This window comes from Protobothrops mucrosquamatus, unplaced genomic scaffold, assembly GCF_001527695.2.
Source record: "Protobothrops mucrosquamatus isolate PMUCROS unplaced genomic scaffold, P.Mucros_1.0 scaffold374, whole genome shotgun sequence".
In the NCBI taxonomy this organism is placed as follows: Eukaryota; Metazoa; Chordata; class Lepidosauria; order Squamata; family Viperidae; genus Protobothrops; species Protobothrops mucrosquamatus.
The window spans coordinates 122,232-140,432 of NW_015386706.1; the positions used below are offsets into that span (position 1 = coordinate 122,232).

At 48.4% G+C, this 18,201-nt stretch overlaps 2 protein-coding genes across 2 annotated transcripts; one reads left to right on the forward strand and one right to left on the reverse strand.

The window, feature by feature from the left end:
• Window positions 1-1,372: 1,372 nt before the first annotated feature.
• DAO (D-amino acid oxidase) lies at window positions 1,373-5,523 on the forward strand. The gene is made up of 10 exons (XM_015815783.1): window positions 1,373-1,566; window positions 2,019-2,133; window positions 2,458-2,534; window positions 2,675-2,740; window positions 3,090-3,144; window positions 3,418-3,522; window positions 3,875-3,957; window positions 4,376-4,493; window positions 4,688-4,786; window positions 4,892-5,523. The coding sequence occupies exons 1-10, from the start codon at window positions 1,373-1,375 to the stop codon at window positions 5,021-5,023; spliced, it is 1,044 nt and encodes a 347-aa protein (XP_015671269.1). The 3' UTR covers window positions 5,024-5,523.
• Window positions 5,524-7,380: 1,857 nt separating this feature from the next.
• On the reverse strand, window positions 7,381-17,316 carry SVOP (SV2 related protein). The gene is made up of 16 exons (XM_015815784.1): window positions 17,282-17,316; window positions 14,769-14,929; window positions 14,548-14,633; window positions 14,189-14,287; window positions 13,133-13,204; window positions 12,776-12,900; window positions 12,479-12,542; window positions 12,060-12,185; window positions 11,677-11,805; window positions 11,212-11,285; window positions 10,793-10,869; window positions 9,951-10,058; window positions 9,113-9,224; window positions 8,906-8,987; window positions 8,675-8,764; window positions 7,381-8,164 (listed from the first exon to the last, which is right to left on the reverse strand). Exons 1-16 carry the CDS (start codon window positions 17,314-17,316, stop codon window positions 7,973-7,975), a joined length of 1,632 nt encoding a protein of 543 aa, XP_015671270.1. The 3' UTR covers window positions 7,381-7,972.
• Window positions 17,317-18,201: the final 885 nt, after the last annotated feature.

Consider the following 18,201-nt stretch of genomic DNA (forward strand, 5'->3'; position numbering starts at 1 on the left):
GCAAGACATCTGGATTGCCATTGAAGCCTCTATTAATCGGGAGAACCTTGTGGGAATTTTCCCAGATGAGAACGAGGTGCGGATGATGAGTTGGAGAGGGGGGCAAAATAACCAGTGGGGATAATTATTGAGGATTATTCACTAGACATAAGAGCATTAATTTAAGATTCATAGAAGAACATTCACCAAATTATGTCGAGGAGAGTCTGGGGCAGCGAAGGTTTGCTGGATCAGGAAGCCTGAGCAATTATGGCTTGGTTTTGGGGGGCGCTTTTTTGGGTGTTCCAGCAGACCTTTCTGGAAGAATTTATTTTTATCTTTCAGTTGTAAAGCGAGGCGCTCTAGACAGGATGGAAGGACGTTAACTGAGCTCGGAAGATTTCTTCTCGTCTCAGCTCAAAGGATCCAGAGATTGTCACATCACACCGGCCTGGACGGTGCCATGCTAGGTAAGAAACTTCCTCCGTTTGTTTACTTTGTGTTGAGCCCCAGAGAAGGAACTTCAGAAGGGAAGCAGACTCTGGGCTGGACGCAAGAGGTCTCTCCTGACCACGAAAGCCGAGTCTGGTGGGGGCTGGCCAGAAGCCCTGAGTTCTGCCTGGTTCTCTCTGCCCCAGAATAGCTTCTTGGCACAGGGGAAGCCTAAGCTCCACCTTGCGGCCTCGTTACCCTGTCGGAGGGAACTTTGACCATCCACAAGTTCCCAGCTTTCTTCCTGCACGGAGCGGCACCCGCTGGGCAAACAGCCGTGGTAGAAGAACTTCCTGGGCCTGTGAGAAGGTTTGGTCTCTCGCTTGGCTTCTTTGGGGTTGTGAGAAGGAAATTATGGCAAAGCGGCACCCGGGGAAATGTAGCTGCTTGGCGGTTGTGGTTCTGCAGAAACAGACTTCGGAGGTCTGGCAGAGATAGGTGCTGGCCTGCTGGGCTGAGAGAAGAGGCAAAGCCCTTTTGCTGGGATTGGTAAAATCTAGCTTTTTCCCAGGAGAGGCTCGGCAGCTCTGAAGATTTTCCGATCTTCTGCATTTATTGCAAATCACTGCAGAAAGAATGTGGGTTGAAGGTGGAGAGAAAAACTGCAGGGGGTGGCCCTCCTCCCCCTGAAAGCTTAGAGCAGGAGTGGGCAACCTGCCGTGTCCCCCCACCCACCCACAGGTCTCCTGCCTGGCCTGGATGTGGCCAGGGACGCCAGGATCTCGCTGGAGGGGCTGTAATTTGCAGCAATCGGGGGGACTGGAGAGGTCCAAGGGGCAAAGAAACACACAGGACCCATTTTACCACCCCACCCCAAAGAGAAACATTCAAAGTTGTTCTTTGGGACTGGTTATTTTTAAGGTGCAAGACGGTCTCCCTTCTGCCCCCTCCAGACTCTGCCATGCGTGTCGCCGTGATCGGAGCTGGGGTGATAGGACTGTCCACAGCCCTTTGCATCCATGACCGCTGGCGTTCTGCTGACCGGCCGCTGCAGGTGGAGATCTACGCGGATGAATTCAGCCCCGGCACAACCAGCGATGGGGCCGCCGGCCTTTGGCAGCCCTACCTGTATGACAAAGGAAACACTCAAGAAACGTAAGAGCAAAGGGCCAGCTCCCCTTGTGAAGGGCGGCTGAGTTCCTCCCGCGCCTTTCAGATGACCAGGGGCTGAAGCCCACCCGCCTGGGAGCATGCCGGCTAGGGAATTCTGGGAGTTGAAGCCCACCCATCTTCAAGGGGCAAAGGGTCAAACCCTTCTTTGGTTTTTCAGGGATTCTTCGTTGAAAAGTAAAGTGCACAGCGGATTAAATGTGAAGGGAAACTTATAAACAATATTAAGTGGTGACTTTGTTCCCCTTTGCCCTGGGAAAAAATTTACAATCAACCTGCTGACTGAGGAGGATCTGTGCCAACGTTCACACGTGGTTCACAACCACTGCCCCAAATGCTTCCCAGTCTTTCCAGCTGCCAACAATTTTTTTCTCTTGCAGTTTCCTACGGCTCAGATTGAAGGAAGATGTCTGATCCTCTCTTCTTCAATATTGCAGGATCTGGAACAAAGAGACTTTCGACTATCTGCTCCAACAGGTTAATTCACCAGAAGCCAAGGAGATGGGGCTCTTTCTGCTCTCTGGATACAACCTCTTCCGACAACCGGTTGCCGTAAGTGCCGTAAAAATATCTGAGCTACTTTCTCAATGACAGCGTGTTCCTCTTAGGAAGGCTGGAGCAAAGTGTAAAGACAGGGATGGGAGACGCACCGGAGTTTTGCTTTCAAGGATTTTTGATCCCCCTTCCTTCCCACCATGTAATGCAAGGAGCAAAGAGGTTTCCAGCCGGTAGGAAAATAAATTCAGGAGCTTTGCAGGCAGAGAGTTCTCAATTGTGGGGCCGTGTTGCCAAGACTTCTGGCCCAAGATTTGTTTATTTTGCATTTGTGTGAGATTCTATTTCTCCCTCGTCCCATCTGTGCGTCTTTCTCTGCAGGAGCCATCATGGAAACATATTGTCTTGGGATTTAGGAAATTGTCCCAGAAGGAGCTGGAGCTGTTCCCCGGCTACAGGTATTAGACGGCCTCTCCTCTTTGGATTTGGGAACTTTTTGTGGACCAGTGTTTCTCAGCCTCTGAAGATGGGTGGACTTCCACTCTGAGAATTTGTATCCATATTTTTTTGTTTTTGTCTTCTTTTCCCCTAATTTCAGCTATGGCTGGTTCAACACGGCCCTGATCTTGGAAGGCAAAAGCTATCTCGCCTGGCTTACAGACCAGTATGTATGAGCCTTCTTTTTCCTGCTGTCTACGTTGGGCAACTCTCTGAGTTTTAGGTAGTTTGGTTTTTATTCTCCTGGTGACAGAGCTAGGAAAGCTGGTTGGGACCTTTGATGAAATCTTTCACCCATGTGGCGGCCTTGAAAGAGGAATTGGAATCCTGGTCATTCAGCTAATAATGACTAGCTATCCTCAATTAATACCTTGAGAATACTAGTTGTGGATGGAGAAAAGGTAGAACAGTTGCCTTTAAGCCCTGCTCCCCCCCCCACCCCCAAAGCTCAGAGCGTGCCTGTCAGGTGTGCCTGTCAAACTCTTCTGCTGACAATCCTCCATTGCTCTTAAAAGGTTGACCTCAAGGAGGGTCCAGTTCTTCCATCGGAAAATCAGGTCCTTCCAGGAGGTGAGTTGGAACGTATGTGGAGCTGGCCAGGAATGGTGGAAACTGAAATCCAGCACATCTGGAAGGCACCAAGTTGAGAAGATCGCTCTAGGCCAGTGTTTCTCAGCTTGGGCAACTTAAAGATGTGTAGACTTCAACTCCCAGAATCCTGGGAATTGAAGTCCATACATCTCCCAAGTTGTCCAGTTTGACAGATGGGTGGGGTGGGGTGGGGGGTCCCTTGTATTTCTGCAAGGCAAGAGGGGGATTGACTCCCTTACTCTCTTCTGGCAGCTGGCAGCTGAAGGAGTGGACGTGGTTGTCAACTGTACCGGGATCCGTGCCGGAGAGCTACAGAGTGACCCTGAGCTGCGTCCAGGCCGAGGACAGGTTATCAAGGTGAGGCCTGGGGGAGTTGGTCAGCAGGGCTGGTGGAGGCAAGCTGGGACATATTCTAGTGGGACAGCCCACTCGGACATTGGACGTTGAGGAAGGCTGGTCTGAACCTTCCCACAAGGCCCTCAACCCTAGAGATAAACAGGCAGGGAGAGGCATGTGTCGCTTGCTGGATGGAGATGTGCAGCTCTGTTAGTTGTTTGAATTAATAAATACACGCCTCTGATGACCTGCTGCTTGTCACAGCAAACCAGGAGAAAGCAGAGAAATTGTTTCTTCGGGCTGTGCATTTGCAGGCTAAACCAGCGCTCCATCTGGCTCCTTCCTGACCTTCATGCTTATTCTGGACCTCTAGGTTGATGCCCCCTGGGTGAAGCACTTCATCCTCACCCATGACCTCGAAGCTGGCATCTACAAGGAGCCCTACATCATCCCTGGGTAAGGAAAATGCAGTGGAGAGTGGCAGAGTTATCAAGGTGGATCCAGCCATGGTGGGAAGTGGACCAAGAGATGTTCCAGGGATCAAGTCTTCTCCCTCTGTTGGAATCCGGTGATCCAGTATTCTTGAGATTGAAGGGAGGTTCCCACCATCTTCTGCTGATATCCTTCCATGAGAAGCGAACACAGTTTGACCCCAAACTTCCTCTAACTTGGTGGTTTCCAGTGGGTGGGACTCTGGCTGTGCTGGTTCAGCCGGATGAGAGCCGTAACCTAACACACCTGGAGGACAACAGACTGAGGAAGGAGGCCCATCTTGAAGGTTGGAGGAGGTCAGATCCTCCATCCCACCTCTTAGCACTCTTCTGACTTAAAATAGTTCAAGACTGACTGTTCCTCCCTTCTCCGCCCTTTGCAGGAGCCGTGTAGTGACCTTGGGGGGCATATTTCAGCTGGGGAACTGGAGTACAAAGAACAATCCCGAGGACCATAGAAACATCTGGGAAGGATGCTGCAAGTTGTTGCCCAGCCTCCAGGTAGATCATCTCACCCCAGACGGGCCAAGGCTGTCGTGAGAAACTCCTGCGCTCTCCCCATTTCCCTAGGCCCGGAAGGAAGTCCCCATGGCAGCTCCTCCAGGGTTTTTGGTGCCCCACAGCCTGAGGGAGCATTGGGGAAGAATCTATGGGGTCTGCCTCTGAGAATAAGCTGCTGAACGTAATTCTTCCAGAAAGCCAAGATAGTCGAAGAATGGAGTGGTTTACGCCCATCGCGCACTAAAGTCCGGCTGGAACACGAGACCATTCGCCATGGGACGCTCCGATGCGAGGTAGCCGTTTTTCTGACTGAAGAGGATTCCAGGAGTTGTTCCAGATTCAGAGTCCTGCATCTCATCTGCTTCTGGGCTTTGAAGTTCCCATTCTTTCTTTTCCAGGTGATTCACAATTACGGTCACGGAGGTTTTGGGCTCACCATTCACTGGGGGTGTGCCATGGAAGCAGCCAAACTCTTTGGGAAGATCCTAGAAGGCCAGAAGTTGACCAAGCCACCTCGGGCCAACCTTTGAACAAGGGCAAAGGTGTAGGACACCCGTCTGTGTCGATCTATTTTTCTTCTTTCCATCTCACAAGGGGGAACTAATCTTGCCGAATTTGGAAGTCCAGTTCCTTAAGACTATTTATAACTGAGGCCCTCACTTTGAATGTCTACACAGGGTAAATAAGACTTTACTCTGGGGTTAGTAAGGCGTCCCAAGGTTTGTGGAGCTGTTCCATTTTTCTTTTATCTTGATTTGGGTTTTTGGTACAAAAAACACCCTCGTGGATGTTGGGTTTTATTCATAGGGAGGAGATGAACAAATGTGTTCAAGTAGAGGGCAAACAACCATCTGAAATAGTTATTTTTGGATTTTTTCTCAAGGCAGGAGGCTGCCCCTCCCCTTCCACTCTGTGGGTTCATTCAACTTTCTCTTACGCTTTTTCTTCTCAAATAACAACTACATCTGCTTCCCGATCCATGTTCTCTTTGCTTCTGGTTTCTAGTGGAGTTGTCCTCTATTAAAACTTACAAAATACTTTTAAAGCATGTTTGACTGAGTCTTTATTTACGTTTACTCATTACTTTCTTGGCTAACCTCTTTTTTATCTCTTTAAAAATGCTCAGCATTGTGAGGGTCGGCTCCAGTAAGCTCCGAATAAATCGGGATGACATCTCTAGCTGTTTTCCACTGATTTTTATGCTGGACTTTGCAGCCCCAGCTGCAAACTTCCAGAAAAGAACAGGAAAGGCACTAGAGCTGTAGTGAGTTTTCACCTGATGGGGGACACTTCCTTGGGGGGACGCAATTCCTATTTTTGAGGGAGTGGGAATGCCATAATCCTCCTCCTTATGAAAAACTATTCATTTATTCAACATAAAATATCCAGTGTGGAATTGCCCTACCTAATGGTGTGTAATTAACGGAGACAGAAGAATATAGTACAAGAAGCTCAGGATACAGAAATCTTGAGAACAGGCATCACAGTTAGAAACTGTACATTCAAACATAGCAGACATTTAAATAATACTGGCCGCGCCCCCGCCCCGCCCCAAACACTGAAAAATACAAATACCATTCAACACAGCATATACAGCAAACTCTCGCCAAAGCTTTGCCAGTTAAGGAACTGGAGAACCCACAAGAGTCCCCAAACACCACAACTGAATGTCAAATAGCATTTTTGCTTCTTTTTTTAATGAATACACCAACCGAGCTTTATGTGGTTAGAGTCCTATCTTTGTTACATATGTTGGTGATTTTCTGGTATTAAAATGTTCCTCGAATGTGAGAAGGCCAAAACTTATGTCAGACAGGAAAAAAAGTGACAGCACAAATTTCCAGCTCAACAATCAGAAGCTTGCAAAGTTGGTTCGTATCGCCAGGGAGAAATCTAATCAATTTAAATAGCCTGCAATTCAGTTTGGAAGAGACAAACTCTTCTTGATCATCATTTTTGTGTCGGCAAAAAGCTGGTCTACCTGTACAAGTCATTTGTACAACTAGCAGAACCTATGTACATTTTTTAGTAGCAGTTGGAAAATGTTTTGAAATAACCAGATCCCAGAAAGCCACTCAGGGACATCTCTGAAGACATCCATCAAAATAGAATAGAATTCTTTATTGGCCAAGTGTGATGGGACACAGAAGGAATTAAACCATCTTAGTAGAAGCCACATAGCCCTAAACATGTTAGAAGTTGCCCACACATGCCTCTGGCACACATACACACTTCATAGCTATCAAAGTGCAGCCTCCTTAAAAAGCATCTGAGGCTTCCCAGTCCAGATACGACGTCCAGATGATGTCTTTCACCTTAGCTGAGCCAGTCAAAGACCACAGGTCAGGGCAGAGAAGACATGCCTCTGAACAGAAGGAGAAATGAGGAGGGATGTCTAGAAACGGGGCCCTCTTCTCCTCCCATCTACGAACCTTTGGCATTTGAGGGGTGCCCAGTGACAGAAAGAGGATGGCTAAGCTGGATGTCTCGGGATGACCACCACCAGGACCTGTAGTCATTCCTAGGACTCTCTGTTGGGGAAGGTGGATATGAACCAAAAGGAACCATCACCATTACGAGTTGCATAAAGTAGTGATCTAGCTTGACTGGACAGAACCTGCTCCCTTCCGTTTTACTGGATGAACCTAAATTCTTCAACTGAAAAAGAGAATATTTCCTGTTATTACCTCACCGTGCATCATTTGGTGAACTTACAGATGTTTTCTCCTGCAGCTGCCTCCTGAGAAAAACACTTCAGTCTATGGGTCACCTGGGGGGGGGAGTTTTCTGCTGCACACTCTTCCTTTGGAGACAGGGCAGTCATAGCCGTATGCTGTGTGTCCAAATTTCTTTCTTTTTTTTTTTTTTTTTGCAGGATTGACTTCAATATCCAAGGAAGTTCTCCATCGGTGAGAGGAACAGCATTTATCTGAATGCCTCTCCGCCCTCACAATCCCAGTTGCCAAGGAGATTCAGCTAAACTAGTAAAGGTCTGTGGGCCTTGACAGTTCATGGTGACAGAAAGAGTGCAAGGCTGATGATCAAGTCACAAGTGTCTGTGAGCTGCTCTAGGCGTGAGTACACATACATATGAACCTGTTTGCTTCTCAGGGTTGAAGACATGAGACGTGAAGAGCAGAGTCCTTGAAGGCAGGGGGATTGCTTGTGTGAGATGAAGACGCTCACTTGGCAACAAGAACAAAGCCTGGCCCTCCTGTTGTCTGTGTCCACCGTGACAAACGTAGCAGAAATTTGGGGCTAGATCTTTCCATGGTTATATCACATCCCTCCTCAATGCACACAAACACACACACACTTTCATCTCCCAGATGGAATGCCTCTCCTTGCACGTGGGGGTGGTGAAGATGCAAGCAACAAAGGATCCAGGACAGGTTGACCATCCCTTCTTTGGGCCAAGGATGGTGGTGAGATATTGCACTTCTCGGGTGTTGGGACTTGACTTCCTCCAGGTGGGGCAATCACCCCTGAGAGCCAGAGTTCGATTGGGGGACGCCACGCCCGAACATCTCCTGCCCCCACTCCTTGTGGGTGGACTCCTGGAGGCCGCGGCCTCTGGTTTCGATGGGAAGCAGGCAAGAGGCCAAAGCTGCCAAGATGCAGCACCCGCTATAAACGATCAGCGTCAGATAGACCGAAGACTCCAGCATTACCTGGAAAGGGAGGCAGAAGATCAGCCCAGAATGGTGTCCTTGCCAGGCTTCAGACAAATCCCCCAGGGCTAAATTAGGTTGGATGGACGAGCCGAGCTTTTGGCTGTGGTTGGTTGGGGTCTTGGAACTTTGCAACAATATTGTGACAAAGATGATGTCTCCCTATTCAGAGCAGTCTAGGTGGATGAGGCGCAAATACAGGGAACTGCCCGCCTTGTATCTGGAGAGTGCCAAACTGAGAAGGCAGACAAGCTCATTGTGATATTTGGCCTTTTGGGTGTGTCCTTACAATTGTGTTATTGAAGGGTCTTTAGAAACATATATTGGGGAATGAGAAGAAGCCTAAAGAGGGGTTGAGGTAAATCTAGCATGGACATCCAGGTTCTGCTATTGCATCGCTAGAGCTTCCCCTCAGAAGGTCTCCAGGATCTCTGATTCATTGACATGTCCTGGGACAAGCCTGGGTCAAGGGAAGCCCTGAATGGCCGCTAGGAAACGTCCTTCCTTTACCTGCGCAATGAAGGGTGTGATGAGGGCGCCAACTCTGGCCACTCCGCTGCATGTCCCCAGGCCCAGGGCTCGGGTGGCGGTTGGGTAGACCTGTCGGGAAAGCCATGACCACCTTGAGGCCCCCTGCCCACCCCTCTGCTTACTGCAGCCGGCGGTCACTTGGCTGAGCCCCCCCCTGGGAAGCTCCAGCACAGTCTCAGCCAGATGAGGAGTGCCTTCCCTCCTTCCTACCTCGGGGGTGTAAACATACGCGGCCTGGAACCCTCCCGAAATAAAGGCCCTGGCGACGAAGAGCAGCACGGTGAGCATCTTCCTGTACCAAGAGAAGGTGGCTTGTTTCCACGAGACCCAGCACACAGGCCAGGGTCATTCCCTCACAGTCCTGTGGAGGGACCCGAGTGGGGTGGCTCCCCACTTCTCTGGGTCCCCCAAACTCACCTTCCAACACAGAGGAAAAGCAGGAGGCTGCAGAAGGCGAAGACCAGAAAGGAGAGCGCCATCGTCTTCTTCCGGCCAATCCGGTCAATCACCCACAAGGTCACAAGAACCCCTGGAGGAGAAGGAGAAGAGGAGCCTCAAGGCCATTCTGCCGCCACCAGTGTCCGGGTGGGAGCGTGAATCCTTCCAGGTTGCAGGAGAAACGGAGTCACCTTCAGCACGGGAGTGTCTGGCCAGCCACTGGTTCCAGGCTGGGTTATCAATTTTTCTGAGCTTGCTGGCCAAGTCAGACCAAAGGACCTGGCTTCTCTAGCAGGCTTATTCCACTTCCCTTCCCTCTTCCCCAGAGCCATTCCTAAGAGCAGAGTTTGCATGTGCTGCACACGTCTCTCCAGGGTGACAGCACCACATCGGAAGGTTTCAGTGACGTCAAAGGGAGAGCTCTCCCTTCTCCTGACTGCACTTCCAACCTCCTTAAAGGACTCTGGGATGATCTGGGCGAGCGAGACGGGGGCGTCAAGACCACAATCACTATTTCAAAAGAAATGAGGGGAAACAACCCAAGTATTTTTTTTTTGTCAGAGGCCAATATTTATTCTTAAATTATTTTAGCATCTTGGGAAATGCAGCTAAGTTAAAGTATATGTTGGCAGCCTGTCAGCTGTAATTGGACATGTTGGATTCATACCTGGGCACCCTATTCCTGAAAGGACGAAGGAAGGGGGATGGTCACAATATCACAACACAAGCTCCTCCATGCGTTCCAGTATCGTGCCACCTCTTGCCCCTCCCCCAGTTGGGCACCCATGGGCACCCCATCCCCTTTCCCAAGGTCTACCTGGGAACTCGGAGAGGGTGGTCCAGAGCAGATCGATGTAGTCCTTTTCCGTCAGAATTTCACACGCCAGGCTGCATTTGGCCTTCACCATTTTCCTCCTGCTGGACACTTGGATGGAGCAAGGAGAAAGAGGGGGAGGGAGAAGGAAATGAACTCCCACCCCTTTGCTGGAGAGCCAGCCTTGTGCCCCGAGGCCCGGCTGCGCTCTTTTGCTCCCTGTTGGCATAATCCCCCTCACCTGACCATCATCCCCATGGCCAAACCACCAGCCCACCCGGTGCAAACTTTAGGGCAGCCTGTGCCCCTGGGAAATGCTCATGCAAGTCATCCTTCCAGGTACTGAGGGGGGCTGCTACCCCTCCCAGCAGGCCCCTGGCTGAGTGGACATCTTGTCAATGGTCTTCTTGACCTCAACTGAGGGACCAGGTAGAAACATCCATTGAATTGAATCCATTGTCCTGAAGGCAGGACAAGAAGCAACGGGTGGAAACTAACCAAGGAGAGAAGCAACCTAGAACTAAGGAGAAACTTCCTGGCAGTGAGAACAATTAACCAGTGGAACAACCTGCCTCCAGAAGCGGGGAATGCTCCAACACTGGAAGTTTTTAAGAAGAGACTAGACAGCCATTTGTCCGAAATGGTATAGGGTTTCCTGCCTGAGCAGGGGGTTGGATTAGATGACCTCCAAGGTCCCTTCCAACTTTATTATTATTATTATTATTATTATTATTATTATTATTATTATTATTATTATTATTATTATTATTATTATTATTATTATTATTAACATCTGGGCATTTAGGGCTCTGGGCGTATCCTCCCCCCACTCTGTCTTGACTCACAGCTGCAAAGGTCTCCTGCTTGGAATAGCTCCGTGGTCAGCAGAACGAGGCCGTAGTAAGAAAAGGCATTGGAGAACCTGTGAAGAGGAAAGGAAAAATCTTCAGGCAATGAGATGCTCTGAAAAGGAAGCATAAAAGAACCGCGGTGCTGTGAAAAACCGTTCTCTGCACCCAAGAGAGAGGAACTACACCGCCCAGTCTCATTTCACTGGAGAGGAACTGAGATGGTCCCCGGATGTTCTACGCCTGTCTTGTAGCAAAGTTAAACTCTTGATTTAATCCACCTCCTGGGATATTTTAGCAAACAGCTGCTTTACTTACTTCTTACTGCTGTACGTCTGTTTCTCCACTCATGTTTTTTTACTATTCAAAAAGTCTTGGTCAATTTATCAGGGGTAAACCTTCCCAGTTTATCTTACCAGATAAACCACAGCAGAAGTGTTGTCAGTCTGAACTGTGGCGTGAATAAGTCCCTCATTTTCCCTCGATCTTCCTGTTTGGAAACAATAATTGACTGTTCAGCGTTGTCTGAACAAACAGCAAGAAGTCAGGTGCAAAAGTGCAGCTCCAGCTTCTCTTGGAAAACACTAGAACTGGAAGTCACACAGGCAAGGATCCCAGGTCTGAGATTTATTGAACGAGCGAGGAACGCAGTTAAAAATGTTTGCCAGCAACTGCCAAGTATGAAACACGAGCCCTGTTTGTAGTGAAATCCAGGTTCAAATGCCTGCCTTTGGATTTACTGCTGGTGGGAAGTTTTCTCAGCAGTTTAGAGAAAGGTGGGGTAGAAAATTAGTCAAACCAAACCATCATTAAGACAAGTCGTTCCCATCCCTTCCTCCCCAAGACTTGGGACGGCCATGAAGGCTTTTCTCCAAACTCACCTGCCTAGACATAATCAACTTCCCCAGAGGCATCGGGGCACCATTCTCAGTTGCAATCCTTTTCAAGGTAGCAATGGCCTTTTCCTGGTTACCGGTTAACACATCGTATCGGGCACTCTCTGGCAGCCACTGCAGGAGACGAGGAAGGCCACAAGTTGTTGCGTAACTCAGCTTTCCCCAACCTGATCCCCAGCCTCCTGTCTTGTCAAACCTGCCAGCTGAAAGCAAAGTTGGGTAGTAATTCAATACTTCTTAAGGACGTGAGGCTGGGGAGCATCCCAAAGGCTTAGACTAGCTAACTACCAAGCAAGGAAGGTCATCTCAGTGCAGAAGGCTAATGTGCAGCCACTGCCAGAGACTCTGATCCCAGAAAGAACACGTACAAAACACAAGATGGCAAACAGCATAAGAGGGACGGCTGAAAGGATGAGTAGCCATCGCCAGCCAAGGGTGGGCATCACAAACACCGCAAGGAGGACTTCAAAGACAGTTCCAATGGCCCAGAAGACCTGTCCGTGGAAAGGAGGAAAAAACAGGAAGGATTATTCGAATGGATGAGTTCCATCTTAGCAGGTTAAATTAATTGCCTCCGCTTTTGATGGCCATCATCTCTGGAAAAATCTGTTCTTCATGACTTGTTCACATGGAACATTCCCCACTGATGTGGTTGCTTTGGAACCACAAACATCCCGGCAGTAAAATGTGACACCAAATCGTCCAGTGACAGACTCTGAAATCTCTACTCCTCAGCCTTTCATTTTGGATTTCTCTGACATCTGAAATCTGACTTTTCTTCACTCACCTCAATCAGCAATATGCACTTTGCTCTGGATTTCATGGGGAGGAATTCTGCATATAGCGTTACCCTGGAAAGAATAAAAGTATCAAAGAGGTAGTTTGCAGAGTTACAACAACGTGGGTCCTGATATCCAGTAAAACTGTTGACTTTTTATTGAAACTCCAGTGAGAGCTTTCAAAACAGCTTTATTCTGACTTGGTGATGGATTCAGAATTGGGTAACCATTGGAAGATGGCGGCCATTTCAAGCAAGCCTCTCCAAAGTCCAGATTGTGCGTGGACAAAGGAAGGGTATACTCACGACTGAGGGACGCCTCCAATCCCAAATCCCACCAAGCCCCTCAGGACCAAGATCCAGCTGTAAACTGGTGCAAATCCACTAAGGACTCCATAATACAACGTCCAGAGCACACTGATCTTCAGCCCCTGCACAGAATGAAGAGACACCAAGAAAGGAACATTTACTACTTTCCCCTTAGTGGTCACCTGCAGAATATGTAGCAGATAACCCCTGACCCTGTAAATGGGATTGAGGATGGGAATTTCAGAGGACTGAAGTGGTAGGTCATACATCTGGAAGGATGCTAAGCTGAGTAATGTTGGCTTAGCACTTCAGGGGACAAATAGCAAATATCCCAGAGGCATGTGGGAGACTTACGGTTTTTCTGCCATATTGGTCTGAAATATTTCCCCACAGTGTGGAACTGAACATCATCCCCAGGAAAACCACCTGCAAGGAATGGACAAAAGGCATGTGCTAAGCGCAAACTGAAATGGGGATTTTCCAGGAAGACTTCCTAATGATAAAGGAACAAGATGCTTAGCAAAGAGATATTCCCCAGACTCTCTGCACAACAATTTTACAGGAACCCTTGCCACGTCTACAGTGATTCAACACAACTTATTGATGTATTTGAATGTATTTCCCACCCAGGTCCAATGGTCTCCTTCTCGGAGCATTAAAAATTACAGATGATAAAGGATAGAAAGTATCAGTAAAGGAGACAGAGAAGGGTAGAAGGATCAGTTAAGTTAGCACACCTTAAAAATATCAATACAACATTGTGGGGTGTAGGTGAAATGCATTTATCAGGCCAAACATGACAAACAACACTTAATCACTTTTGACTCATTAAATTCAGTCTCTTATTTATTTAAATGTATTGATAATCTTCCATGGGCCCATCACTTCACGGAATGGAGTTATCTGGAGGGAATCAGCAGTGCAATTCTGTGCATGGGATATAACAAACATCACCGTAATAGTTCTCAGTGCCTGCAACCTCTTGTAAGTTAATGAGGGGGGAAAAACTCTTTATTCCCCTGAAAACAATAAAGTAGCTTCCTATCAGACATTGTCACAAGCACCTTTGGTGGCCAAGTCCCAGATCCAAGCTGCTGAAATTAATTAGAGCAGGCCAAGATTTTCAGCAGATGTTATTGTCGCCTTGTTCCAAAAAGTAAACTGAGAATCAAATCTAATACTGAAATTTAGCCTGTTGGGGTGTGACTCAATGGGGCTGACATCCTAAGAAGCATACATAAGAATGGCTTCAGTTTACTTCTGGCAATGCCAAGAATTTTTACGCTCCCCGTATTATTAAGCTTGCTCGCTGAAAACAGTGGGGCTTTTTTCTCCCCTGTGTTAACATCCCACGGCAACAAGGGGAAACCCCTTAGAGAATACAGGAGGAGCTGTGTGGTATTTTCCTACCGATGTGAGCAACGCAACCTGCCAGGTGGGTAATCGCCACTCACAATGAAGCTGAGGTGCCAAGATGCTCAGAATCATCATTTCCATGGCATCAGCCATCTGGAAGAAAAAGGAGACAATATTATCAACCCTTTGCCAAAATCCTTCAGAACCGACGTGCCCCATTGTGTAGGTCTCCAAACCTGTGGACTTCAACTTCCAGAATTTGCCAGCCAGCCATGGGAGCTGAAGTCCATAAGTCTTAAAAGTTGCCAAGTTTGGAGACCCCTATTTAGGTGGACCAGTCAAGATAAGCACAGTCTTGCTTTGATGTAATACTTTCCAAGAACCCATCAAGAATGGTAGATCCATCTACTTGCCCATGCTAAGCCAGTCAGAATGGAGAGTTTCCACTGGAACTTGCCAAACCCAATAGCTTCCACCACATCTTCCACCATGAAAGTATCTGAAAGGGAGACAAGTACGCCAGGAAACAACGTGATTTCACCCACCATCCCATTTCCAGGTGGCTTTCATGCCCTGACCTGCCCATGCTCACTTTGCTTTTTTCTCAAGGTGATCTACTAAGTGATCTACTCACCATCAGTTGGGTTGGCAAAGTCCTTTGGCACAATTCCTCCATCTTCCAACTCTACAGCTTCTAAGTCGGTCTGGACACCCTCAATCTGAACTTCGTGCTCTCCTGACACGGCATCCTCTTCGGAACGGTTGCTTTCTCCTGTCCGACGGAACTTGACAACCCTGGCAAGATGGAAAAGATTCTGTGGAGATTGGAGGAAACCAGAGTCTGCAAACCTGGTTGAGCATCTCTGTTGGTACCCGACCTAAGCTGAGGTCTTTTGCTGGGGTGTCAGAGCAAGGCCTGTTCTTGACTGGATGTCAAAATTGCAGGGAGAGATTCTATCTTTGTCTGAAGGAAGTTGTGCCAAAGGGCATCTTAGAAGTGATAGCTCCTGAAGTCAAAGAAATATGCAAGCTATTTAATGGTGAAGGATCTTGATAGTTTGCCAGAAACTAAATCTGTTTCCCTGTGCAGATGGCAAAGAGTCCAGCAAGGTCACTAGGTGATGGGAATGCAAATATATCTGCGATCTCAGACAATGACACTTTGGCTCCCAGCTGGCTAAATAAATACATTTGACACACATAAATAGGAAGAGCCTGCTGTGGTTGCTTTGAAAAGGATGCAGAGAGACTAAAAAATATCTCAAAGAGAATATTTCATTTTTCTTCAACTGAGAAGCAGCCCTTGGAAACATCAGCTCTTTGAGCTAGGAGCTCTTGGGACAGAGATTACAAGGATAAACATTCCAATGGAAGACTGTCTCTGTAGCTCAGTGCTGAACTGTGGAGTTCTCTGAGGTTGGTGGTTTCCTTGCAGACATTTCATCACCTAACTAGGTAACATCATCAGTGCTAAGGATAAACACCATTCTGTCGCCTGCGTCTGAAATCATCATGACCAGAAATGTTTCCCACCCTAATTTTTGAGCACACCCAGAACCCAGAGCCTGCAAAGGACTGTAGGCCTTGCATGCTTCCCATCTGTGGTTGTTCTTCATGCTTTGCCCATTCATATTTTATCAGCATCAATTATGCAAGAAGCTGACAGACAGACTGACCACTTTTAGCAACAAGGGAGCTTCCATTTGCAGAGTGGAAACGGAGGGCAAGTGCTTTATGGAGACCCCTGCCCAGAAATGTTAGGGTACACTGATCAGACGACCAGGCCTAAAGTACCTTTAGGCATTGTGGGAGTGACCAATTCTGTACATCCACCACAGTCCACTTGCATGTTAGGGAATCCATAAACCTTATCCATTTTCAAATCTTAAAACTGGACAGTTCCTCACCTCCTTCATTTCCTAAAGCAAAGTGGGCTGTAGCTATCGCAATCTAGCTTGGCCTACAGAGAGGATCTCGAATGAAAAAAAGGCCAGGACGGATTCCCAGAGCTGAATCAGGCCCTTCTGGTTCTACCTTGAGATTTTTGGGGAGAAGGGAGGGAGGGAGGGACAGCTTTGAGCAATGCCAGATCCTAGTTCCCTGAAAGGGTGAGACTTCAGGAACGGTGCCCTGCTTTCTACTCACTACAGAAGCTTTCCAGAGACTCTCTTTCTGGGATGGGAAGCATCTTTTAGAAAGTAAGACACTGCCTGCCAGCACTAACCGGAGCTGGAATAAAAGAAAACAGAGCCATCCCACGGATATCAGGGAGGAAATGTGCTTAAATAGGATTTGCCTAGCAAAGCTCTCGGCTGCCTGAGATGCCTCCGTGGGATGCATTTGTATGCACTGAAGCACCTCGCTACTCTGAAAGGAGCTAATTAGGCCGACATGTGAAAGGTGTTTAAAAGGCTCCTTCGCCCAGAAAAATCTTGCAATTTGATCTGTGCCTGATCCACCAGCCAGCAGTCAGCAAAATAAAGGTTATTTCTTGACAGAGCCAGACAATCACAAAGAGAAATTCAGATTCCTGCAAATGTGTGGGTGTCTCTGCACACCACACGTATCTGAGGAGGAAGCATAAACTACCCCCCCCCACTTCTGCCTAACAATGCCAGACATATTCTCCCAAGTCTTTCAAAGCCATCCTCCCCCTCCTCCTCCCCCTCCTCCTCCCCCTCCCCCTCGGTGGATCTCTCTGCAAAACCTGTATTTGCAGAAGAAAGCAGAGGAATTCCTAGCCACCCCCATTCTTGCAGCATTCAGGAAGAGAAGGAAAAACATGTCCGGAATCTAAGATCTTCAGCTTCCATGATTGCAAACATTTTGGCTGGGTCAAAATTCTGAAATTTTCCTTCAGAAAAACAACACTTCCCACAAAGGCAAAGTGTTGATCCTGGGAGGATGCAAATGATGTTTTGGGCAGTCTTTCCCATGCAAGGACCCTCCAGCTGGTGGGATTACAACTCTCATCCATCAGTGATGGCTGGGAAGATCGGAGCGCTCCAGTCTCAGGCCTCTGGAGGGCCCCAGCTGTGGGAGAGGGAAGGGGACCTTGCAAGCAAGGAATTCGGGGCAAGGCACAGCAGGGCTCTTTGCAACAGCCCTCAAGGAACTGGGGTGCTCTTCCCACCCCGGGTTACTTACGGCAGTTGCCTTAGCTGGAACAAATCTTCCTCCATTGCAAAGGTGTGGCTGGAGGTCTCATCGCTCTTACATGGTGGGGAGAAGGAGAGAAGCGGGGGATTTCAGGAGGCTGCCGAGTAGGACAGCTCCCGTTGCCACCAGCCAGCCTGCGCGATGAAAACCCAGGAGGAGGAGGAGGAGGAGGCGAGGTCTGAGCCAGCAGCAGCGGAGGAGGGAGGGAGGGGGGCAGCTTGCTTGCCTTGAAATCCTCCCCCTTTTCTTGCTGGCTGCCGTCAGTTCGCTTCGCTGGCTGCAGGGCAGTCTTCCACCTCTCTTGGAAGAGACCTTTGCAGCGCCCAGCCAGGGATTATTAGAGGAAAACCTACAGCTCTTGGAGGCAAAACACCCCAGTCTAAAGACTGGAGTCCCGGTGGGGCGAAAGAGCTCCTCAGGATGGACCCAGCTCTCCAAAGCTCCCCCTACAGCTGTGGGATTCGCTGCAAGAGATGACTAAGAAGAGATTTCTTGCTGGGCTGGAGGGCTTCCTGGGTCCAGGGCTGGACATTTAAGCCACACATCTCTTCTTTCCAGGGCCAGGGGCTGAGAAATGAGCAGTGGGGGAAGCTTCCTTTTTCTGCCTCTTCACCTACAACTCCGGTAGCCTTCCAGGGCTGGCTGATTGCAGGTGGAGTGGTTGAGTTGAGTTGAACAGAACTGCAATACAAAGCATTTAAGAAGTAGTAAGGAGCTAGACTCAGTTCAAAAAGGTGAATGCATGTGGTGCAGGCATGAAAAGAGGTGGGGAACAGCAAATAGAAGGAAAGAGCAGAAGGGTCAGACAAGATTCCGAGTTTCCTATTGGGAGAAGAAGCAACAGAACCTCCAGATAGAATAAGTGTGATTTGCAATAGCTTGGAGAGAACAACTAATGCAGTTATGAT

Excerpts from the sequence above, each read along its gene's own strand:
- DAO (XM_015815783.1), top strand. The coding sequence starts at position 1,373 with ATGCGTGTCGCCGTGATCGGAGCTGGGGTGATAGGACTGTCCACAGCC. Across the intron at positions 2,134-2,457 it reads TCTTCCGACAACCGGTTGCC|GAGCCATCATGGAAACATAT; the intron begins GTAAGTGCCGTA and ends CTTTCTCTGCAG. Across the intron at positions 3,523-3,874 it reads GCCGAGGACAGGTTATCAAG|GTTGATGCCCCCTGGGTGAA; the intron begins GTGAGGCCTGGG and ends CTGGACCTCTAG.
- SVOP (XM_015815784.1), bottom strand. The coding sequence starts at position 17,316 with ATGGAGGAAGATTTGTTCCAGCTAAGGCAACTGCC. Across the intron at positions 11,806-12,059 it reads TGTTTGCCATCTTGTGTTTT|TGGCTGCCAGAGAGTGCCCG; the intron begins GTACGTGTTCTT and ends CGTCTCCTGCAG. Across the intron at positions 8,765-8,905 it reads CGTATGTTTACACCCCCGAG|GTCTACCCAACCGCCACCCG; the intron begins GTAGGAAGGAGG and ends CTTTCCCGACAG.